Source organism: Pseudophryne corroboree, chromosome 6 (genome assembly GCF_028390025.1).
Source record: "Pseudophryne corroboree isolate aPseCor3 chromosome 6, aPseCor3.hap2, whole genome shotgun sequence".
NCBI lineage: Eukaryota > Metazoa > Chordata > Amphibia > Anura > Myobatrachidae > Pseudophryne > Pseudophryne corroboree.
In genome coordinates, this window is record NC_086449.1 from 240,692,228 (window position 1) to 240,717,976 (window position 25,749).

Sequence of the window (25,749 nt, forward strand, 5' to 3'; positions counted from 1 at the left end):
ACTATTTGGTGCAATTTCCGCTGTCGCTCCGGCATATCCCAATGTTATCCTGCTGATAACCTGTGGACCCAGCCGGAGAAATAATGTATTTTCATGCTGAAAACAGCCCTGATCCCCCTGGTGAACATAGGAGTCCAAATTGGTCCCATGCTGGCAGAGGTGTAAGCATAGTTGCCAATTCAGCTTATAACAAGCGGAATTGGGCTTGTTTTTTTTTCTGGTTGCTTATTTTTTTGGGTGGTTGCTTGTTGCTTGTTTTTGGGCTTATAATTTTTTATGCTGCTTGTTTTTGGGCTTCTTTTGTTTTTAGGTATCACTGACACAGACTTTCAGAGATAATTAGTCATTCATCCATATAACACAGATCCTCACACAGACATACTGTAGGTGAGACGTTGTGGATGAATACAGTCTTAAAGAAATGATGATGAGTCATTCATTATGTCTATTGTTGCCGACTGCCGGTTGTGTGTATTCAGTAGGGCTAATTTGTTTTTAACAATGACAACAACAAAGACACTGACCAGACACACAACCGTGAAGCAATTTAGGACCACTTTATGTGGTATTCTTTATGTCAGATATGGTTTAAGACCCTTGGGTATTTGTTGCAAGGATTTTAAACCAACTACCAATATGCTTCAGCGCTTCAACTCAGGAATGTATAACATGGAAGCTTCTATAGACGATGGAGACAGCTCAGATGAATTTGCTTATATCCATTTTACATAAAACCTTTGAAATTCAGTGTGCTATGTACTTTACCTCAGAGTATGCCATCTGCAATGCACTTTACTTCACACTGTGTGCCATGCACTTTACCTCACACAGTGGGGGTCATTCCGAGTTGTTCGCTCGCTAGCTGCTTTTAGCAGCATTGCACACGCTAGGCCGCCGCCCTCTGGGAGTGTATCTTTGCTTAGCAGAATTGCGAATGAAAGATTAGCAGAATTGCGAATAAATAATTCTTAGCAGTTTCTGAGTAGCTCGAGACTTACTCCTACACTGCGATCAGCTCAGCCCGTTTCGTTCCTGGTTTGACGTCACAAACACGCCCTGCGTTCGGCCAGTTACTCCCCCGTTTCTCCAGACACTCCTGCGTTTTATCCTGGCACGCCTGCGTTTTTCCGCACACTCCCAGAAAACGGTCAGTTTCCGCCCAGAAACACTCACTTCCTTTCAATCACACTCCGATCACTTCAACGATGAAAATTCTTCGTTCGGACGTGAGTAAATCTACTAAATTGTGTGCTAAATTACTTAGCGCATGCGCATTTTTGCCTTAATCGCTCCGTTGCGAAAATCTGCAACGAGCGAACAACTCGGAATGACCCCCAGTGTGCTATCTGCAATGCACTATACTTCACACAGTGTGCCATGCACTTTACCTCACATAGTATGCCATCTGCAATGCACTTTACCTCTCAGTAATTCCTTTGTTATTTATTGAATTGAGTTACTATTTAATATTTATATATGCATTTATTATTTTGAATTGTCTTAATAATCTTTTGTTTTGTTACCTTGATTTGGCCTCTTTATTTATTTAATAGAAGTACAAAGTTGGATGTTGTAAGATTATTTGTTTTATCTTTGCATCGAATAAATATTTCACAGTGAATACAAATGACCACAGATACAGTATATACAGTTGGCAATTTTCACTTGAGATTTTTCTTTAGAGGAAACATGAAAGTATAGTATCTTAAATTCACAACTCTAACTATAATATTTATAAAAATTCCAGTATTCTTTAAAAGCCAGTTTTGTGCTGATAAATATCATTGTAAAGACCTTAAAGGCAGATTATATAAACAATTATATGTATTTTAATAAGACAAACAATAATGTTTGTTTTTATATATTAAAAAAAAAAAACTTGAGTTGGGCTTTTTTTTGGGCTTTTTAGGATTGGTTTGGGCTTGTTTTGAGCTTATTTTTCAGTCATCGGTTGCTTGTTTTTCATTTCAGAGTTGGCAACACTGGGTGTAAGTTATTATTGTCGCTAGTCGCAGCATTAAGAAATTATATATCGCACAAATGTATTAATATACACATGTAGGGACGGTGGCTCCGTCCCTCCTCTCTTCTTTTGGCAATCTACTGACCACCAAGTACAGCGGCCATTACTGGAAAGGGTTCTGGAAGAACAGTCTCCCAGTAAGTTTTGCAAAATGTAGCTAATAGGCAACAGCAGCTAAAGCCATTTTAAGATGGCAATAGCTGCTGGGGTCAAAGTTAAATTACAGCTTCACAGCCCCATAGAAACCTATGACAACTGCGACTGCTGTCTGAAATGGAGAAGCCATGGCAGATATTGTAGATATCTGCTATGGCCCTTCTGTCATACATTTGGGGGATCCTTAATATTAATGGGTATCTTTTGAAAAGGTATGTTTTTGTGAGATATGTAGCAAACATTCAATGGTACATAGGTCCACAGGACAGGAAGACTAGCACAGATGTTTAAGTGTGCAGTGTGTCAAGACTATGCTCACCCTTGGCGACAAAGGGTCACTTGACCTGTAGCTAAGGTTAGTAACACAAGTAGGGGTGAAAAATTGCTATGGTGGAACAGGGCTGTCAGCGATAATGAAGAACACAAAAAAAAAAATACTAATTCCCAAGTCTCATATGGTCTCCTAAATTTAGCAAATCTAGCATCTACTTACCTTCATATTTTTGGTATTTGAATAATTACAGGATAAAAGTTTATTCTGATCCAGAGTTCGAGAAAACTTTGTAACCAGAGGAACTGTACTCGGTCTGTCTCCAATCTGTAATAAGTGTACATCTTCCAGCAGGGCTGTGACAGACAAGTCAGGCCTCAGCTGCTGCAGGTGGAATTGCAACTTTGTGATGTTATCTTGCTGTTCTTGCAGTTTGTCGCTCTAAATAACAGAAGACTGTTAGTTACATAGTAAGCATGAGATAGTTAGAATTGGTTTAGCTGGTCTTGTTTTCTCAATATAGCTCAAAAGGCAGGTGGGTGTCACCTCTCCTTGGAAATGAATAAACACCACCCCATTCTCTCCTTCTATGTTAACCTAAATTCTCAAGTAGGTCCACACATAGGTATATTCAGATTTTAATTACATCTAATCCCTACCTACCCCTGTGTAATATTATGGTGTGCCCTAATAATCCCACCATCATTACCAAGAGTAAGCCACCAACTCCTGCCAGAGAATTCTAATTATAAAAGTACTGCTGTCTGGAGAACTCGCAAAGCTGCCATGACTGTTCCATAGTAGTGCAGGCAATTTCAGCAAATTTACAAAGAGAACAGGTGAAGAGGTAACAGGGATTGTCGTAATAAAAGACAAAATATTTGTAAAGCTCATGAAAGTTGGTAAGAAAATGTACTAATACAACTATTCTACTTTTTAAATAGGCGATCATTTAAAATTCTGTCAGTTCACCAGTCGGCCCTTGAACTGCAGGGTTTGCCCATTATTCAGCCCCCCCACCCCACCCCACCCCTTCCTACCCCCAATACTACCAGCCGAAGGAATTCAAGTAGCCTCAGACTGTAAATAATTTGTAAATAGTATGCATGGCAAGAAAAAAAAAGAAAAAAATATAATAATAATAATATTTATATATATATATATATATATATATATATATACACACACACACACACACACACACACACACACACACACACACACATATACATACACACACATAAAATTAAACTGTTCAGCAGCATTCCAACACAATAAAAGATAAAGTTGAAAAAGACCGGTGCCCTCCTAAAGTGACGGGATGCAGCCCCGTGATAACATGCAAACTACCCAGGTCGGCGGCACTCACTGCTGCTGAAAAAACGTCAGGAGTTTTGCTTCCGCTGTCAACGTCTCCATGTTATTCTAACATTTTCATCATATACTGTATATAGTACAAATGAAACAGATATATTAGCTGATCAGAGTACGCACCTGCAGCTTGTACTGCTCCATGGCATCTTCCAGAGCGGATAGAAAGTCTCTGTTCTCATCTTCCAGCCGCTGGATTTTACTCTGCAGATTTTCAATGCACTTGTCTTTCTCTGCATCACCTGCGCTTTCAAAGCTCAACGTGCCCTAAAACAAAGAGAAACAACAATTAAGCAAGTAACTGATTTTCCTGCTTGTCTTGTTCCTGCTTCTCCTCCTGTGAATTCCTCTTACTTTTCAACAACATTTTATTTAGCACAGACACATTCCTGTAAACACCGTAGCAAATACATTCACGCAACTGATTTAAATTATTATTATATTAGTAAGATATTATATGGTCTGTATAAAACATATATGATCATGGAACTCATTTGAAACCTCCAATACTTTAATAATATACAGTAAAGGCTACACCATCTCATAATTTATATTATGCAAAACTGGAACAGCTGAATAAGGCAAACTCTCTCCTTATAAAAGGGAAAACAGTGAAATTTGTTCTTCATATGCGGAAAAGGCATTTGAAATTGTATAAATTATCTGTGGCACAACAGAGGTTTAATCATTATCAATCGGACTCATTCTGGAAAATTAGCTTTACAATTTAATTTACTTTTGTGCAGTAATTGTTCAGTATTATTTCAGAACTCCATTACAAATTAAGCCTTGCTTGTATATAAATTTAAATTAAGAGTCGTATAATACATATATGTAATGAGCCTGTATTTAAAATATTTCTCATAATATTGAGAAACACAAAACATAATTTACTCAAACACATCTGTTATACACTGTATTTAGAGCTTCACCTTTTTCTGTAAACACAGATTGTATACATACAGTCTTGAGATTACCTAAATGAAAAAAGTTATTATATCAGTGGAAAGAACTTCAGAAAAGAGAGAACCGTACTTGGTTAAAGTATTAACCCAATACGTTTTTTATCCTGCCTATTATCCAAAATATGAACAGTAGGCAATCTAAATGAAATTAACATAATTTTTATATATATATATATATATATACACACACACACACACAGTGGGGTTTGAAAGTTTGGGCACCCCAGGCAAAAATTAATTTTAATGTGCAAAAAGAAGCCAAGGAAAGATGGAAAATCTCCAAAAGGCATCAAATTACAGATTAGATATTCTTGTAACATGTCAAAAAAAGTTTGATTTTATTTCCATCATTTACACTTTCAAAAGAACAGAAAACAAAAAATGGCATCTGCAAAAGTTTGGGCACCCTGCAGAGTTAATACCTTGTACTGCCCCCTTTGGCAAGTATCACAGCTTGTAAACGCTTTTTGTAGCCAGCCAAGAGTCTTTCAATTCTTGTTTGAGGTATCTTACCCATTCTTCCTTACAAAAGTCTTCTAGTTCTTTGAGATTCCTGGGCTGTCTGTGACGCACTGCTCTTTTAAGGTCTATCCATAGATTTTCAATTATGTTGAGGGGATGCGGTCAAGATGCCGCCGGCCGGAATCCCGGCGGTCGAAATACCGACGCCGGAATCCCGACCGCCACAATCCCGACATATTCTCCCTCCGTGGGTGTCCACGACACCCATAGAGGGAGAATATAATAGTGTGTCGAGCGTAGCGAGGCACCGTGCCCGCAGCGTGGCGAGCGAAGCGAGCCCGCAAGGGGCTGCGTTCCACTCGCCACCCCTGTCGGGATTGTGTGGTCGGGATTCCGGCGTCGGTATTTCGACCGCCGGGATTCCGGCCGGCGGCATTTAGTACTGATCCCATGTTGAGGTCAGGAGATTGTGAAGGCCATGGCAAAACCTTCAGTTTACACCTCTTGATGTAATCCACCGTGGATTTTGAGGTGTGTTTAGGATTATTATCCATTTGTAGAAGCCAGCCTCTCTTTAAACTTCAGCTTTTTCACAGATGGCATCAAGTTAGCGTCCAAAATTTGCTGGAATCTTATTGAATCCATTTTTCCTTCTACTCGTGAAATGTTCCCCTGTGCCACTGGCTGCAATACAACCCCAAAGCATGATTGATCCACCCCCATGCTTAACAGTTAGACAGAGGTTCTTTTCATTAAATTCTGTGCCCTTCCTTCTCCAAACGTACCTTTGCTCATTCCGGCCAAAAAGTTCTATTTTAACCTCATCGGTCAACAGAACTTTATTCCAAAATGCATCAGGCTTGTCTATATGTTCATTTGCAAACTTCAAATGCTGATTTTTGTGGTGAGGACGTAGAAGAGGTTTTCTTCTGATGACTCTTCCATGAAGACCATATTTGTACAAGTATCTCTTTATAGTGGAATAGTGTGCCACAACTCCAGTGTCTGCCAGATCTTCCTGGAGGGATCGTGCAGTCAAACGTGGATTTTGACTTGCTTTTCTCACAATCCTGCGAGCTGTTCTGTCTGATATTTTTCTTGGTCTTCCAGATCTTGCTTTAACTTCCACTGTTCCTGATGACTGCCATTTCTTAATTACATTCCAAACAGAGGATATGGGCATCTGATAACGCTTTGCTATCTTCTTATAGCCTTCTCCTGCTTTGTGAGCGTCAACTATTCTCAGTTTCAGTGTTCTACACAAATGTTTAGAGGAACCCATGGTGCTGAATGTTGGAGCAAGGTCAGATGAGTCTGGGCTTTTAAAACCTTTGAGATTGACATCACCTGGTCTTTCCAGACGATGATTGAGAACAATCCATGACACTGCCAGGTCTCAGCTGTCCAAAGGGGGCAGTACAAGGTATTAACTCTGCAGGGTGCCCAAACTTTTGCAGACGCCATTTTTTGTTTTCTGTTCTTTTGAAAGTGTAAATGATGGAAACAAAATCAAACTTTTTTTTGACATGTTATAAGAATGTCTAATCTGTAATTTGATGCCTTTTGGAGATTTTTCCATCTTTCCTTGGCTTCTTTTTGTACATTAAAATTATTTTTTGCCTGGGGTCCCCAAACTTTCAAACCCCACTGTATATAGGTTGAGTATCCCTTATCCAAAATCACACATTTTTGGGTCCCCTACTGAGATAATGACACATATATATGTATATTATATATCTATATATACACATAATATATATGTAATTATCTCATGTGTATATACAGATATATTATATATAATATACATATATATATATGTGTAATTATCTCAGTAGGGGAACCAAAAATGTGTGATTTTGAATTTTGGATAAGGGAAACTCAACCTGTACTAGTGTTATTGTTATTATACATACTGTACATGGAAATGTGATCCAGCGTCCGAGTAAATGATTCAGAAAACACAGTAAGCATGTACCTATGTTTGTCCAAACACGTGGCCCAAATGTATTAAGCCTTAAATTGTGTAAAGTGGAGACGAATAAAGAGTGGTAAGGTAACAGCTGATTAGCTGGTACTTTATCCGTCTCCATTTCATCACGTTTTAAGGCTGAATACAATTGGACCGCTGGGAATATACAATATTATACTTTGGGAAACAATTCATGAAATGCGATGTTTCATTAAAGCTGTAATATACTGTAGATACTTTTTTTAGCTCTTTTTTAATCAACAGGTTTTATACTTTTATAACATACAGATGGAACCTCCCTCAAAGTTGCAGTTTCTCCACCTAAACAGAGTATTTGTCGCATCTTAGCTATAGCTCGGGTTGTTGAGGTGTTGTGTGGTAAGGCGCGTTGAGGAGCGACAACATACACAGCATGCAATACACATCTACACCACTGGGTAGCTAATGCTCCACTAACACCCCTTTCACACCGCAAACCCGGGTCCAACCCGGTATTTTGAAATTTGAATCCGGGTCAGACCCTTTCACACTACACTTTCAACCCGGGTTATTGCAGGGTTGGCTCCTTTTAACTCAACCATGGTCAGTCATTTTAAATGGACTTTTTTTGGCTCAGAAAGATGAGGTTTCAAAAGGGGACAAAAGGAGGGTTAGTTCTAAATCGGAGTGGGAAAAGGGACCTTCTGACATCACTAGGGGAGGAGACACGTCACCAGGGGGTGGAGCTATGGACAAATAGGGTACCCAAAAAGTACGCTCGCCACGCTTTGGGCTCTGTGGCTCGCTTCGCTTGCCACCGGGTTACTAAAGGTAATAGTTGGTGTCATGGATAGTAGAGGAACTATCCTGCTGGCCTAGCTCCTCCCCCTTGTGTCGTGGCTCCTCCCCCTGACGTAAAAGGTCCCTTAGGCCACTTGAATCTAGCATCTACCCAAAAGGAGAGGGTGGGGACATCTCACAGCATTGCAGGAATCGTGGCTGACAGAGCTATGTTTTTGTACACAATTGCATCTTTAACATACCTCCTAACTGTCCCGATTTTTGCGGGATTGTCCCGCTGTCCCACCTACGGGCCGCAGTGTCTTGCGGTGGAGGGGGCAGTTGGAAGGCTCCTCTCACTGCTGCTCTGCTTAGCAGAGCAGCGGTGAATAGATGCTGTGCGCATGCGTCTATTTACAGGTGACAGAGGAAGAGGGGGCATGCCAGCAGCTCAGAGCGCTGGGCATGCCCTCTCGGTGATGGTACAAGGGGGAGTGATACACGATCATGGCTCTGCCACGAGGCCATGCCCCTTTCATATAGACCACGCCCCCTTTTCGGGTGCGCGCGAAGGTCCCTCTTTGTACTTTTAATAAGTTGGGAGGTATGCAACAAGCTGCCTAGCAATCTCTGCCTCACCCCTAATTCTTAATAGCTCTAATTATTAATGCTCTCCTGTGTAGCAGGGCTCCTGCTGCTGACATCATCAAGGCACACAAAGAACAGCCAATCAGCACTTTTACATGAATGCAGGGTTGAATAACCCGGGTTGGCACTTTAGAGTGCACATTGACCTGGGTCCAACCCGTGTATAACAAAAAAATCGTAATGCAAAAGTATTTGTGGCGCATACAGATTGGGCAACAAAATTTATTGCTTCATTTCAAAAAACAACAATAAAATTTAATACATCATATAAATATCACCACCGGCCGGTAATTTAAACACTTATAAAAACATAAAATATGCTCTTTTTTGTCTGGTCAATATGAATAAATTAAACAAAAACTCATCCAGCAATATCCTCTATGGTGTATACTTTGACTGCTTTCCTAGATCAGTCCACTCAGATAATGTAGCAGTTCTTAAGGATATTTAGTAACACTTGTATCGCTGTAGAGATAATGTAACAATGTGGCAAAGTAGCACACTGCACGCTGATCCTTCCAACCAGCAGAATCGCTGGTAGCTGTATATAGAAGATTTCAATCAGAACAGCGTGCCAATGTCCGTTCAGTGATTTAAATCCGGTAAAAGTTTTAAAGCTTAATTTTTTACAATGTCTGGCCAGACAAAATATAAATGCTCACCGCTCTCTTCCAGCATTAGAATCTCCGTGGCTTCCTCCCGGCTGCTGGTGCTTAAAACCCTTTCAAGCAGTCATCTCTGGAGGAGGTCATCCGTGTAGATCCAATAAATATTGCTGGCGGTGGGCAGTATAATGGTCAGTGGTATAAGGTAAAAGTGTATGAGTCCTTAACGCGTTTCCCCGCCTCCCTCCGGGTTCAGCGGCTTCATCAGAAATAGACTCACTGCTCCATTTTGCTCTATTTAAACCTCGCGGTTAAATGCCGCTATGACGTCACCCCGCCGTTGTTTCCTTGGCGTGTCACGTCTCTCTCTGCATTTATACCCGGTTGAAATGCAGGGTTACTCGACCCGGGATATTCAAAAGTGGTTCTTTTAGACTGCACCTCAACCCAGGTTGCACAAGCTCAACCCGGCAATATCCCGGGATATATTTGAGGTGTGAAAGGGGTATAATCCAGTACTGTAGAGCAAATAGTGGCAGATGGATATACAGTATTCGTACTGTAATAGCAAACCCTGGCAAATGGCCAGTGACAACTGTAATGCTATACATACAGATAAGCGGTCAGATGGAGAGAGTCAATGAGGAACTTTAAGTGTATCGCATACTATAAATAAAGGAGGCATATTTTTACACAGTGGGCTCACATTGCCTGGACTGTCATTTCGGCAGTGATGTGCGGGTGTCACCAGAGCCGGCCATAGGCATAGGTAAACTAGGCAATTGCCTAGGGCATTTGATATGCCTAGGGGCATCATCAGCTTCTGCTGATTAAAATGATATGCGGCATGCCTATATTCTGTATGTAGCATTTCATATGCAGATACAGCCACAGTCTCACACAGTATATAGGCATGCTGCATATCAGTTTAATCAGCAGAAGCTGCTTGTGCATCCTAGCCACATAGCAATGCAAATAAGATGCATTTTCATAAAAAAAAAGTGCCCGACGTTAGCATTGATGCAAGATTTGTGAGGACACATCTGTATCCAAGCAGAGGCAGAGGTCACAGTGTTAGTGGAAGTGTGAGTGCTGTGTGCATGTGAGTGGGTTGGTTGTGCAGTAGTGTTCAGAATATGCGTAAGGAGCATTATGTGTGTCATGTAAAAATGCATTAATAATGTGCAACATATGTGTAAAGGGCCACTATGTGTGTCATTATGTGTATAAGGGCATTAATAATGTACGGCATATGTGTAACAGGGTACTACTGTGTGTGTGTCATTATGTGTATAGGGGCACTAATAATGTGCAGCAAATGTGTAGGGGGCACTGTGTGTGTCATTATGTGTATAAGGGCATTAATAATGTGCAGCATATATGTAAGGGACATTATGTGTAAAAGGGCATTAATAAAGGTTGTCATAATGTGTAAGGTGCATTATGTTTATAAGGACATTAATGTGTCTCATATGTGTAAGGGGCATTACTGTGTGGAATTGTGTATAAATGCATTACTAATGTGTGGCATTATGTGTATAAGGTGCTCTACTATGTGGCATTGCAAATAGAAAGGGCACTACTGTGTCGTCTAATGTGAATAAAGAGCAATAAGGTGTGGTGTAATGTGAATAAGGAGCAATTCAGTGTGATGTAATGTGAATAAGGGGCTCTACTGTGAGGAGTAACATTTATAAGGTAAAGTGATACTACTGTGGGATGTAATATGAATTATGGACACTATCGCACGATAAAATGTGAATAAAGTTGCAGAACTGTGTGGCGTAATTGGAATCATGGTTACTATTGTGTGGCCATGCCACTTCCCAGCGAGAAGATGCCCCTTTTTAGGCTGTGCGTCAAATGTGCGAACTGTTCCTATTTAAAATATAGGGGGTACAAGGACTGCTATGGGTGAGGGGTGATGGTGCTGGGAAAGAGGTGCAAGGTCAGAGGCAGGACCAGCGGTGGTGCTAGGGGGCACCAGCCAAAATCTTGCCTAGGGCATCATATTGGTTAGGACCGGCTCTGGGTGTCACAGACGCATTGATACCATGATTTACTAATGAACGCTGGGCTTAATTAGAAAATCATGTATCAAGTCATACTAAACAGCCCTTGAAGTCACACCATGCCACAGCGGGACTCAGTAGCACTGATAGTCTTTTTTTGCATTTTTTTCAACTAAAATGCATCTTAGGAGCACAAGCAGCTTCTGCAAATTAAAATGATATGCAACATGCCTATATTCTGTCACATTTTTGTGACTGCGACTGTATTTGCATACAAAATGCTCTGCTACAGTGTTTACCTTGAAAACACTAACGTTTTATTTTGGATGCAGATAAAGCCGCTATTACATACAGAATATAGGCATGCTGCATATCATTTTAATCAGCAAAAGCTGCTTGTGAATCCTACTACACTATTTTGCATCTAAGACGCATTATCGCAGATAAACAAATTGGAAAAAAAAAATAGACGATCAGCACTACCAAGTCCCGCCGCCAGCATGGTGTGACTTCAAGGGCTGTTTAGCGTGACTGTAGCAAGGATGTAAGAGGACACATCTGTAAGATGCATTTACTGTAAGAAAAGAAGCAGATATTAGCAGAGCTGTCCGGCAAATGACGGATCACTCACGCCAGGCATCTCTCGATCTCTAGGTGCATGCACAATGCTAACATGCCTTACAAATTAATATACCTTCCCTAAACCAAAGCCAGCATTAGCCATTCATTTACATACAGTAGTGTACCGGCCGTGTTGTGTTTGTCATTTACTTAGCAGTGCACCCAGTCTGTGAAATGACGATTCTCACAGGAGGTGGGATTAGTGGTGGGGGAGGCTTCCTATTAAAGCAATGGGGAAGCTTGGGTAGAGGTACAATAAACTCAGTGTCATAAAGGTAACACTCTCATAATATGAAAAGCCACCAGGGACGTGCAGTCAGGGGAGGCAGTGCCTCCCCTGTCATTAATGAGTAAAATAATACAAAGAAGATACTTATGACACATAAGTATCTTCTTTATTATTTTACTCATGATTAAACTGTGTAAAATCAGGTTGGGAGGCACCGATCGTGGTACCTCCCGTAGTGATTGATAAAAGATATGGGAGCAGGGGACGGGCGCGGGCGGGGCCTAGCAATGGGCAGGAAAAGCCCATTGAAATTGTATGGGAAAGCGGCACCATTAGAGGTGCCGCTTTCCTACAGGGACGTGCTTTCAACCTATGAAAGCACGTCCCCTGTCAGTGAGGCCACAGTGATTGGCCAGCGGATCCATCATTGGATCCGCTGTCAATCACTGTGTGGACGTCGGTGGCGGCGGAGGTGCGGGCGGCGGAGGTGCGGGATGCGGCGGAGGTGCTGGCGGCGGTGATGCGGGCGGCGGTAGCGGCGGCGGGACGCGGCAGTACGTACAGTTCAGCAGCGGAAGCGGTACCCATTTCAAAAATGGCGCCTCAGCGTCATTTTTTAAATTCAAGATGGCCGCCGCGAGCCAATCATGGCTCGCCGCGTCATCGCCCCACCCCCTCCGCTGACTTATATAAGTCAGCGCGAGGCAGCGGCTGTCAGTCCGACGGCGGAGGAGGAGCTGAGAAGAGCTCCTGAAGACTGAAGACGCCGGAAGTCCTGGATGGGCGGCGGCTATGCAAAAGAGCTTAGCAGCCGCCGCCCACCAAGTGAAGATGCTGGAAGTCCTGGGAAGGCGGCGACCATGCTAAAGAGCTTACAGGCCGCCGCCTCCCAGGTGAAGACGCCGGAGGAAGACGCCAGAAGCCCTGGGGAGGTGGCACTCCCCCAGGTGAAGACGCCAGAAGCCCTGGGAAGGCGGCGGCCACGCAAAAGAGCTTAAAGGCCGCCGCCCCCAGGTGAAGACCCTGTTTAATAAAGGTTTTTTTTAAAGTATGTGTAGTGTTTTTTTTTTTTATATTTTCTTTACAGGTGGACTACAGGTGCCAGCGGGCCCTTTATGTTTGGGCATGCTGGCCCTTGTGGTTCTCCAAGTGCCAGCATGCTGGGGCAGGCTTGCTGGGACCTGTAGGCCACCTGTAAAGAACAATATTACTATTCTTTACAGGTGGACTACAGGTGCCAGTGGGCCATTTATGTCCGGGCATGCTGGCACTTGTAGTTCTCCAAGTGCCAGCATGCTGGGGCAGGCTTGCTGGGACCTGTAGGCCACCTGTAAAGAACAGTATTAGCATACAATGAACCCCGCACCCACCCCCACCAGGGGTGCGGGGCATAGCACTGGGCTATCAGCCCAGTGCTGGTTATTGCTCGGGAGGGGGAACCCCATTTTCATTTTTTAGGGGGCCCACTTTCCGAGGAATACCAGCCCTGGGCTGACTGGTTTGGGGGGTGTTTAATGGCATGGCAGGGGGACCCCACACTGAGTGTCTCCCCTGCTATGGCATTACCCCCCCTAGCTGGTTCTGCCTGGTGCTGGTTTTAGCGGTGTGGGGGGACTGCATTTTTTTTTCCGGGGATGGGGGGGTGTTTAGCTGCAGTGCCTCCCCAGTCCCTGACCTCACCGCACATCACTGAAAGCCACACTTGTATATTTGTGTACTAAGTAGCACCTACAGTTTTTTTCTCATTTTGATTTTATATGTGTGTGCATGTCGGAGACTGTATACAAAGTATGACAAAACTTCTTTTGGCAAAATTAGAAAAAAAAACCTGTGCATGCTAATTTTTACACAGATACAGTATACAATACATGTGTGTCCTTTGCGGGAATCTAACCCTAGCTTACGGGCATGGTAACCATCGGAAATACAACTATGCCAAGAGTGCTATGGAGACAGGTGACTGACACCTGTAGTGACATAGTGATGTTGCTCATTGTAAAAAAAATTTTATAGTGCCGTGTGTCCCAACTCTATTGCCGATTGCAATTATTTTTTTTTCTTTTAGAGAGCTGTGTAGAATTCTGAACTGTGCTTTTCATTGTGTGCATTGGGGGGGCTGAGCCAATCTACAGATGTGTCCTCTTACATCCTTGCTGCAGTCACACCATGCTGGCGGCTGGACTTGGTAGTGCCGAACATCTTTTTTTCCCTTTTGTTTTTCTGTGAAAATGTGTCTTAGACGCAAAATAATATAATAGGATACACAGGCAGCTTCTGCTGATTAAAAAGATATGCAGCATGCCTATATTCTGGGTGTGACTGCTACTATATTTGGACTATAGCGGCTCTATCTGCATACAAAATAAAACGTTTGTGTTTTCCAGCAGGGCATTTTGTATGCAAATATAGTCGCAGTCACACAGAATATAGTCATGCTGCATATCATTTTAATCAGCAGAAGCTGCTTGTGCATCATATTACATTACTTTGTGTCTAAGACACCTGGTTAAAAAACCGTGGGATTACTGTGCTGGATTGGCTAGCAAACTCGTCTGACCTGAACCCCATAGTGTATCGATGTGGCATTGCCAAGAGAAAGATGAGAGACATGAGACCAAACAATGCAGAAGAGCTGAAGGCTGCTATTGAAGCATCCTGGTCTTCCATAACACCTCAGCAGTGCCACAGGCTGATAGAATCCATGCTACGCCGCATTGAGGCAGTAATTCATGCAAAAGGTGCCCAAACCAGGTACTGAGTACATATGCATGATTATACGTTTCAGAGAGCTGACATTTCTGTATTTAAAATCCTTTTTTTTTAATTGTTTGTTTATGTGATATTCCAATTTTCTGAGATTTTGGATTTGGGGTTTTCTTAAGCTGTAAATCATCAAAATTATAACAAATAAAGGCTTAAAATATCTCACTTTGCATGTAATGAGTCTACATAATATATTAGTTTCACCTGTTAAGTTAAATTACTGAAATAAATGAATTTTTGCACGATATTCTAAGTTTCTGAGTTTCACCTGTATATAATGGCAGAGAAAATAGGATTTTGGTACTTACTGATAAATCCTTTTCTCCGATTCCATAGGGGACACTGGAGCATAGACAATGGGTATATATGGGTGGATAAGTAGAACCTGGCACTTTATTTTTTTTTATTCATTTTTTTTTAGAAAGTGTCGCTGGCTCCTACCCCTCCACGCCCAGTTTAGATGAACAGAGCTGAGAGGAGACGGAGAGCAGAGACAATAGAGTAAAGAAGGAGAGAAAGTAAGGAGGAGGAACCAACTAAGCAAAAAGTCCAAACACTGGACAACGAGAAAAGCTGCAATGACCAAGATGCAGCAGTCAGCCATCAAGCATCTGCAATGACTAGGGAATACGGGCGGAAGGAGAAAAGGATTTATCGGTAAGTATCAAAATCCTATTTTCTCCTTCATCCAGCAGGTGACACTGGAGCGTAGTCAATGGGGACGTCCCAAAGTTGACCTTCTGGGTGGGAAGCCCTGAGAAATCGCAGAACCCTACAACCAAACTAAACAATGGTCGCAAGGATGGAGACAGTGGTCATCAAGGAAACCATACGCTAGACCCTGATCAACAGACAGGAAAACATCCAACACCCTTGAGAACATGGCAAGTTGATCCTAGGATCTGCATTAATCAAGAAGGTAGTAGAAAAACCCTGGCCATCTGTAGGCCCAAGAATAGAATTATTAAGAACCGTGAACCAAAAAGAAACAGAGAAAAATTGAAAAGCCAAAGCATTCCAACTGGCAGCCCACTAGGACCCCCTGGAATGCCCAGAAAGAGCAGAGTCAGAACAATGGAACACAGACTAGCGATGATATTGACAGAGAAGAGCAATCCGAAGAGGGACCACCGAGGAGCAGACCAGCTTTGGCTGGCGGAATGATAAAGCACAACAATGGCATTTGATGTGCACATGGATTCACAAGAGAAATGCTAAGAGGTCTAACCATGTACATAGATGGTGAAAACGCATACAGCCGACAAACAGAAAACACAATGGTTGAGAAGTGTGGAAGGCAGGAGCCAGAAGTGACCAACTGCCAAAAGCGTGTGAATTTCAGCACAACCCTTGAGGAAGGAATAGTGACAAGACAGAGCACCAAACCCTGACACCAACCTCTCACAAAAGACCTATCAGGACCATCATGAAGATCCGCCAAGACCAGGGAGTCCAACACAACCTAAGCGTTGTGTACCGGTCCTGGTAGTACTTCAATACTAGGTCAAGGTGTGGAGTGGACAGAGCAAGCTTTTCTTCCATCTCCCTATTCTAAAATTCCCTTTAATAAATGTGTCCCAGAGAGGGTGCGTATCAGATAGTAAACGGATAAGAACAGACTACCTGATCTTAGCCAAAGGACTAAGAAGAGATGGGCAGGTACCAAGTGTAAAAAAAAACCCCATAGGAACAAGTCAGCACTGGTAGGAGATTAAGATGTATATAATTTTTACTGTTAATAAGACATATTGAAAAACAATCATATAATAAACATACAAACACCGGCCGGCATTATAAGACACTCAAATATACATATAAAATTCTCAATTACTGTGAATAAAATTGGATGAGCAGCAACAACTAATATAAAAGGAACATAGTTTCTCTTTTCCGCTCTAGCTGTGCAGTCAGAGTCCACAAATAAACAGATTTCTCCAATGTCAATCAATTTGTAGCTCATGAAAATTAGTCTCTCATTTAGGAGGATTTAATGCACTAGGTGTGCTGAAACATGCACTACTTTGTAACAGTTCTTAGTCCTGGCCAGGACAACACAAAAGTAAAACAGTTCCTGGGTAGTCACCCACTCACTTAATCACTGGAGAGGTCCTGATGTCTCTGTATCCCTTGTGGGTTCCCGTTTTTTGGGGGCACCTGGAGAGACAGCTGTTCAGGGATATTATCCTCCTTGTAGTTAGTGAGACAATGCCGGCTTGTGCAACGTGCAGTGGGGGCTTCGGACGTGTTTTTCCGCCTCCTCTAGGGGTCAGCGGCTTCCTCAGAGGTTATGGTACAGTAGTTTCCCTGTTTAGCTTGTACAGTGATAATCCGCCGTTGTGCGCATGTGCGCTGGAGATCCTTCAAAGCAGTACTTCTGCTGTTAGCCAAGCCTCATTTTGATATCTCTTACAGAGCATGTGTGGCTCGCATAGTTAGACATTTCCTTATACTGACGCCAGTGTATATTTAATCCTCACAGCGCATCTGTGACTAACGTCATCATGGACCAATCATTGAGGCTCATACCTCCGTGTGCATAGGCTCAACTATATATATATATATATATATATATATATATATATATATATATATATATATATATATATATATATATACATACACACACACATACACAGAGTCGCATTAACACAATTAGACCTGGGACGTGCAGTCAGGGGAGGCAGTGCCTCCCCTGTCATAATGATTAAAATAATATAAAGAAGACACTTATGACACATTATGTGTCATAAGTATCTGCTTTAACCTTTATATTTTAATTGTTTCTCTTCTGTGAAACAGTTTTAAAAGTGTGTCGGAGGCACCGCTCTGGGGTGCCTCACGCTGTCTGTGTGAAATGGCCAGTAGAGGGGGGCGGGGCCAAGCATCAGGCAGAAAAAGGCCAGTGAAAAAATCCCTATAAGCAGCACTGGTAGAAGTGCCTCTTTGGCAAGGGCATGCTTTCATTCAGTCCATATGAAAGCACGACCCTGTCACTGTGATTGGGCAGTAGAGGATTCGGGAAGGGTAGGGGGGAGGAGCGGGAACCAGGGATATGAAATATTTACACTAGACTCTGTATGCGGCCGTCCCTGCCCGCTCTTCCAGCAGCCCGTCCTCCAGCCTGGATACCAGCACATACAGCTGCTGGTCAGGGAACTGTATGGAGAAAAAGTTCCCTGTGCGCGGTGCTGCCACAGAGATCCCAGTCCCACTTCCACCATCAGTGGAGCACGCAGGGAATCCCCCTTATTTTTGAGAAGGAGACAGCTGTGTCTCCATCTCAGCAAAAGGCGCGTCTGCGATCGCATTCGAGACCGCGAAGCTGCCTGCTGCAGCACAACAAATAACTATGCAGTTCTCTGCATCCAGAATGTCTGAGAGGGAGCTGCTGGGTGTGCATGCTCAGCCACAGCAGCTCCCTCCGTCCTCACCCTGCTGGCTGCCTGCTCCGTGAGTGAGATGTCCATGAGTGCCGCCTGTTACACCAGATATATTACCTTTACTGTAGGAGGGCACCCGGCAGGTCCCTGCTATTAGGCAGTTCAGAATTTATGTATCTAGGACCCCAGATCAGTACCTCTATTTGACCCAATTGGTATGCTCTTCACCCCAAGCGCTGTCTCTCTAATTGACATTGTATATATTGTTTTATAGCCTCTTATGGCACTATCTGATTAGGATAGATAACAGCGCTTTAGGTTTATTATATTTATCTGTTTACAAGAGTTTGGTGACACAAGATTTCCGTAGAGGTTTCTGTGTATAGCATGAAGGTAGAATTGTTATTCCATGTCCGCCATTGCACCCTATGTTGTTTGTATTGGTTGCTTAGCAACTATGTTTCATCACTGGCAAGCCGCGCCTCCTACCCGACAGTCTGTGATTCCCGGCGCAGGGTCGCGCCGGTGATGTCATCGTCCCTCGGCTGGACGCGGCGGCCTGCAGTCCACTATTGTTGTTTGGTAAGTTGTTATATATATACATATATATATATATATATATATACACACACAAATCTACTATTTTGTAAAAGCTGGTCGTGTCTTGATAAAAGGGAGGTGTCCCTGAAACGTCGACCAAACCAGCGGTTGTGTCGTCTAAATTATTTCTGAGTGCCACCATTTCTTCCATCCTGTATGCTCTTCTAAGTCCGAGAGTGATGAAACGTGTTGGGCGCGGCCTGGAAGGACGCGATTGATTCACATTTGCTGATAACGAGTTCTGTAGGCTGAGATGCTGACGATCTTACACTGCTGCTGGAGTTATCTGGAACGTGCCGCTGTTGCTTTCCGGAGGCATCGGTGAACTTACCTTACCCTCATGCTTTTAAACTTTGATGTACGTGAGCCTGTTATTTTATAGTACAGTACTCTTTATTTTTATCTCACCGAGTGCGCCCTTATTTATAATATATATATATATATATACACACACACACACACACACACACACACATACACATACACTGCTCAAAAAAATAAAGGGAACAGTAAAATAACACATCCTAGATCTGAATGAATGAAATATTCTTATTAAATACTTTGTTCTTTACATAGTTGAATGTGCTGACAACAAAATCACACAAAAATGATCAATGGAAATCAAATTTATTAACCCATGGAGGTCTGGATTTGGAGTCACACTCAAAATTAAAGTGGAAAAAGACACTACAGGCTGATCCAACTTTGATGTAATGTCCTTAAAACAAGTCAAAATGAGGCTCAGTAGTGTGTGTGTGGCCTCCACCTGCCTGTATGACCTCCCTACTACGCCTGGGTATGCTCCTGATGAGGTGGCAGATGGCCTCCTGAGGGATCTCCTCCCAGACCTGGACTAAAGCATCCGCCAACTCCTGAAAAGTCTGTGATGGATCATGGATGGAGCGAGACATGATGTCCCAGATGTGCTCAATTGGATTCAGGTCTGGGGAACGGGCGGGCCAGTCCATAGCATCAATGCCTTCGTCTTGCAGGAACTGCTGACACACTCCAGCCACAGGAGGTCTAGCATTGTCTTGCATTAGGAGAAACCCAGGGCCAACTGCACCAGCATATGGTCTCACAAGGGGTCTGAGGATCTCATCTCGGTACCTAATGGCAGTCAGGCTACCTCTGGCGAGCACATGGAGGGCTGTGTGGCCTCCCAAAGAAATGCCACCCCACACCATTACTGAACCACTGCCAAACCGGTCATGCTGGAGGATGTTGCAGGCAGCAGACCGTTCTCCTTGGCATCTCCAGACTCTGTCACATCTGTCACATGTGCTCAGTGAGAACCTGCTTTCATCTGTAAAGAGCACAGGGCGCCAGTGGCGAATTTGCCAATCTTGGTGTTCTCTGGCAAATGCCAAACGTCCTGCACGGTGTTGGGCTGTAAGCACAACCCCCACCTGTGGACGTCGGGCCCTCATACCACCCTCATGAAGTCTGTTTCTGATCGTTTGAGTAGACACATGCACATTTGTGGCTTGCTGGAGGTCATTTTGCAGGGCTCTGGCAGTGCTTCCCCTGTTCCTCATTGCACAAAGGCGGAGGAAGCGGTCCTGCTGCTGGGTTGTTGCCCTCCTACGGCCTCCTCCACGTCTCCTGATGTACTGGCCTGTCTCTTGGTAGCGCCTCCATGCTCTGGACACTACGCTGACAGACACAGCAAACCTTCTTGCCACAGCTCGCATTGATGTGCCATCCTGGATGAGCTGCACTACCTGAGCCACTTGTGTGGGTTGTAGACTCCGTCTCATGCTACCACTAGAGTGAAAGCACCGCCAGCTTTCAAAAGTGACCAAAACATCAGCCAGAAAGCATAGGAGCTGAGAAGTGGACTGTGGTCACCACCTGCAGAACAACTCCTTTATTGGGTGTGTCTTGCTAATTGCCTAGAATTTCCACCTGTTGTCTATTCCATTTGCACAACAGCATGTGAAATTGATTGTCAATCAGCGTTGCCTCCTAAGTGGACAGTTTGATTTCACAGAAGTGTGATTGACTTGGAGTTACATTGTGTTGTTTAACTGTTCCCTTTATTTTTTTGAGCAGTGTGTGTATATATATATATATGTATATATATATATATATATATATATATATATATATAGATATAGGAGAAAGAAGGAGCGGCACTCAGCGACTTGAAAGGAGAAAAGTGTATTGAAACAACACAGCAAGGAATCCAACGTTTCGGGGCTCACATGCCCCTTTGTCAAGGTGTACAACAGTGCAAGGAAGTGTAAAACATACCTTTATAGTGTGGAAGAAGCCCCATGCGTGCACACAGTGAGCGCCAAACGGCCCCGTCGTCCATCGACGTCATCAACGAGCGGCCGCCCGGTACCATGGTAACTGGGTACACGTCGTTGCCGCATCGCAGCGTGGGAAATGTAGTGCGCTGAAAAGACAGATACATACATACAGTGCCCAGCACCTGCTAAAAACTAAACACAATCCCAGCAGCATGTATTGAAACTGGTAATTCAAATAGGTTTCTTATGCTAAATGCATTTAATTCAACCATAATGGCGTATTACACTAAATGCCGACGGGTTGAGCCTGTAATTCAATATGAAGGAAGCCCTATCCTACAGTGTAGGAATGGAGCAACAATAGACATCTGCTCGGGTTGTGTTTCGGAGGTTAAAAATGTGATGGAATAATAAGGAATAGTGTTGGGGACTAAATGAGATGATGCCGTGGAATTTGTTTACACATAATTGAATGCTACTCATGGACTTCGTCACACCCGGAACATCTTTATTATGATACTGCTTTATTCTTATATCTGTCCTCTTGCATGCCTTCCTGAACTAATGTTAAAGTTCTCATGTATAACATATACTTGTACATAATGTGTCCCCTAAGGGTCTGTCTACAACACTATTCCTTATTATACCATCACATGTTTAACCTCCGAAACGCAACCCCAGCAGATGTCTATTGTTGCTCCGTTCCTACACTGTAGGATAGGGCTTCCTTCATATTGAATTACAGGCTCAACCCGTCGGCGTTTAGTGTAATACGCCATTATGGTTGAATTAAATGCATTTAGCATAAGAAACCTATTTGAATTACCAGTTTCAATGCATGCTGCTGGGATTGTGTTTAGTTTTTAGCAGGTGCTGGGCACTGTATGTATGTATCTGTCTTTTCAGCGCACTACATTTCCCACGATGCGATGCGGCAACGACGTGTACCCAGTTACCATGGTACCGGGCGGCCGCTCGTTGATGATGTCGATGGACGGCGCCGGACGACGGGGCCGTTTGCCGCTCACTGTGTGCACGCGTGGGGCTTCTTCCACACTATAAAGGTATGTTTCACACTTCCTTACACTGTTGTACACCTTGACAAAGGGGCATGTGAGCCCCGAAACGTCGGATTCCTTGCTGTGTTGTTTGAATACACTTTTCTCCTTTCAAGTCGCCGAGTGCCGCTCCTTCTTTCTCCTCTATGCAATAGTTCTATTTGGAGAGGGCACCGGTGCCGGCTTGGTATCGTCCAGGGAGTGCCAATTCGTCTATGATCTATATATATATATATATATATATATATATATATATATATATATATATATATACACACACACACACATATATGTATATATATTATACACATATATACACACATGCACACACACACATGGAACCCCCCCCCGACTAAATCCTGCGTTTGCCCCTGCACCTCACTCCCCCTTTGACACAGCCACTACTGCCTGTCTCTGGCTTACTATGGTATATCTCCCAACTGTCCCAATTTTCACGGGACAGTCCCGTTTTTGTGGGACTTTCCCGCTGTCCCTCCCGCGGGCAGCAGTGTCCTGCGGTGGCGGGGCAGTTGAGAGGCTCCTGTCACTGATGCTTTGCGCTTCTATTCACGAGTGAGAGAGAGAGAGGGGTCACGCCAGCTGCTCACAGAGCGCTGGGCATGCCCCCTTCAGTGATGGACTAAGGGGCGTGGCTTACGATCGCTGTATCACCGCGATGCCACGCCCCTTTGTGCCACACGTGTGTTCCTCTTTCAGGATAAAGAAAGTTGGGAGGTATGCTATAGTCACTGAGTGCGGTCGATGCAGAGGAGCCGCGCTGCAGTTCTAGGCCCAGGACCTATTCCCATCACCCTTTCCTTCTCTCTATCACACTCTCACCCTCTGTTACTGCTGTTACCCTCTCCCTGGCATCATGCAATGCTGTCACCCTCTCCCTGGCGTCACGTTCTTCCTGTCACCCTCTCCCTTGTGTCACCCTCTCCCTGTCAACCACTGCTGTCACCTTCTTCCTGTCACCCTCTCCCTTGTATCACCCTCTCCTGTCGCCCTCTCCCTGTCACCTTCTCCCTGGCATCACGTTCTTCCTGTCACCCTCTCCCTGTCACCCACAGTTGGCACTGACTGCTGCCACCCTATCCCTGTCGCCCTCTTCCTGTCACCAGCTTCCTGTCATCACCCTCTCCTCTCCTGTCACCCACTGCTGTCACCCTCTCCCTGGCATCACACACTTCCTGTCACCCACAGTTGGCACAGACTGCTGCCACCCTCTACCTGTCACCAGCTCCCTGGCATCACACTCTTCCTGTCACGCTTTGCTGGCTATTTTGTTGTCCAGGACTTTCATTAACTTAATAGCATTGCACAAGTGGCAATATGTCCTCCTCCCACTCCCTCCCCAGTCCTAAACACTAATATTTATTTTTTTATTTGATAAAAATTGACAATATATTAGTCGCCTGCTCATCACAAGTTTGATGGGCAGGCAGGCTGCGTGTATTGGCGGTAGTGGACTGCGATGCAAATTAGTGGTGGGGGGTTGGGGTAGTTGATGGCGATTTTGTAAGCCATTGGCGGAAGTGGTGGCCATTAGTGGCAGGAGTAGCGGGCCTCAGGGGCGGCGGCAGCTGGCATCGGCACAGGTGCAGTAGTGGTTGGCTATAGGGGTCATCGACGGAATTCGGTGGACATTATCGCTGCAGTGCCTCACCAGCCACTGACCTCACCGCACGCCACTGAATTAGACTATCCAGTATCTGCATTTTCATTATGTACTCTCTCTCTGTAGCAGCGGCCAATTTAGAGACCATTATCATCCAAAGCTATATAATATTTGCTCCAGTATCTTTTCTTATAAATACTAATCAAAATTAATAAAAATTATATTAGTTATAAAAAATAAGAATTTACTTACCGATAATTCTATTTCTCGTAGTCCGTAGTGGATGCTGGGGACTCCGTCAGGACCATGGGGAATAGCGGCTCCGCAGGAGACAGGGCACAAAAATAAAGCTTTAGGATTAGGTGGTGTGTACTGGCTCCTCCCCCTATGACCCTCCTCCAAGCCTCAGTTAGGATACTGTGCCCGGACGAGCGTACACAATAAGGAAGGATATTGAATCCCGGGTAAGACTCATACCAGCCACACCAATCACACCGTATAACTTGTGATCTGAACCCAGTTAACAGTATGACAAACGTAGGAGCCTCTGAACAGACGGCTCACAACAATAACAACCCGAATTTGTTTGTAACAATAACTATGTACAAGTATTGCAGACAATCCGCACTTGGGATGGGCGCCCAGCATCCACTACGGACTACGAGAAATAGAATTATCGGTAAGTAAATTCTTATTTTCTCTAACGTCCTAAGTGGATGCTGGGGACTCCGTCAGGACCATGGGGATTATACCAAAGCTCCCAAACGGGCGGGAGAGTGCGGATGACTCTGCAGCACCGAATGAGAGAACTCAAGGTCCTCCTCAGCCAGGGTATCAAATTTGTAGAATTTTGCAAACGTGTTTGCCCCTGACCAAGTAGCAGCTCGGCAGAGTTGTAATGCCGAGACCCCCCGGGCAGCCGCCCAGGATGAGCCCACTTTCCTTGTGGAATGGGCCTTGACAGATTTAGGTTGTGGCAAGCCTGCCACAGAATGTGCAAGTTGAATTGTGCTACAAATCCAACGAGCAATCGTCTGCTTAGAAGCAGGAGCACCCATCTTGTTGGGTGCATACAATATAAACAGTGAGTCAGACTTTCTGACTCCCGCCGTTCTTGAAATATATATTTTCAATGCCCGGACCACGTCCAACAACTTGGAATCCTCCAAATCGTTAGTAGCCGCAGGCACCACAATAGGCTGGTTCAGGTGAAACGCTGACACCACCTTAGGCAGAAAATGAGGACGCGTCCGCAGTTCTGCCCTCTCCGTATGGAAAATCAGATATGGGCTCTTATATGATAAAGCCGCCAATTCTGATACTCTCCTGGCTGAAGCCAGGGCCAGTAGCATGGTTACTTTCCATGTAAGATACTTCAACTCCACCGATTTGAGCGGCTCAAACCAATGGGATTTGAGAAAATCCAAGACTACATTAAGATCCCACGGTGCCACTGGGGGCACAACCGGGGGCTGTATATGTAGTACTCCTTTTACAAAAGTCTGGACTTCAGGAACTGAAGCCAATTCTTTCTGGAAGAAAATCGACAGGGCCGAAATTTGAACCTTAATGGACCCCAATTTGAGGCCCATAGACAATCCTGTTTGCAGGAAATGTAGGAATCGACCCAGTTGAAATTCCTCCGTGGGGGCCTTCCTGGCCTCACACCACGCAACATATTTCCTCCAAATGCGGTGATAATGTTGTGCAGTCACCTCCTTCCTGGCTTTTACCAGTGTAGGAATGACCTCTTCCGGAATGCCTTTTTCCCTTAGAATTCGGCGTTCAACCGCCATGCCGTCAAACGCAGCCGCGGTAAGTCTTGGAATAGACACGGTCCCTGCTGAAGCAGGTCCCGTCTTAGAGGTAGAGGCCACGGATCCTCCGTGAGCATCTCTTGAAGTTCCGGGTACCAAGTTCTTCTTGGCCAATCCGGAGCCACTAGTATCGTTCTTACTCCCTTTTGCCGTATAATTCT

General features: G+C 44.1%; 1 protein-coding gene and 1 non-coding gene across 2 annotated transcripts in view; both read right to left on the minus strand.

Moving 5' to 3' along the window:
* KIF7 (kinesin family member 7) overlaps window positions 1–25,749 on the minus strand; it is a 216,779-nt gene that overhangs the window by 99,294 nt on the left and 91,736 nt on the right. Inside the window, exons 6-7 of the mRNA XM_063925793.1 lie at window positions 3,945–4,088; window positions 2,673–2,891 (exon numbers count right to left, since the gene is read on the minus strand). Of these exons, the coding sequence (XP_063781863.1) occupies window positions 2,673–2,891; window positions 3,945–4,088 (363 nt within the window). The remainder of the gene's footprint in view (window positions 1–2,672; window positions 2,892–3,944; window positions 4,089–25,749) is intronic.
* Window positions 16,323–16,507, minus strand: LOC134938179 (U2 spliceosomal RNA). Its single transcript, XR_010180797.1, has one exon. It is a non-coding gene; the product is annotated as a U2 spliceosomal RNA (small nuclear RNA).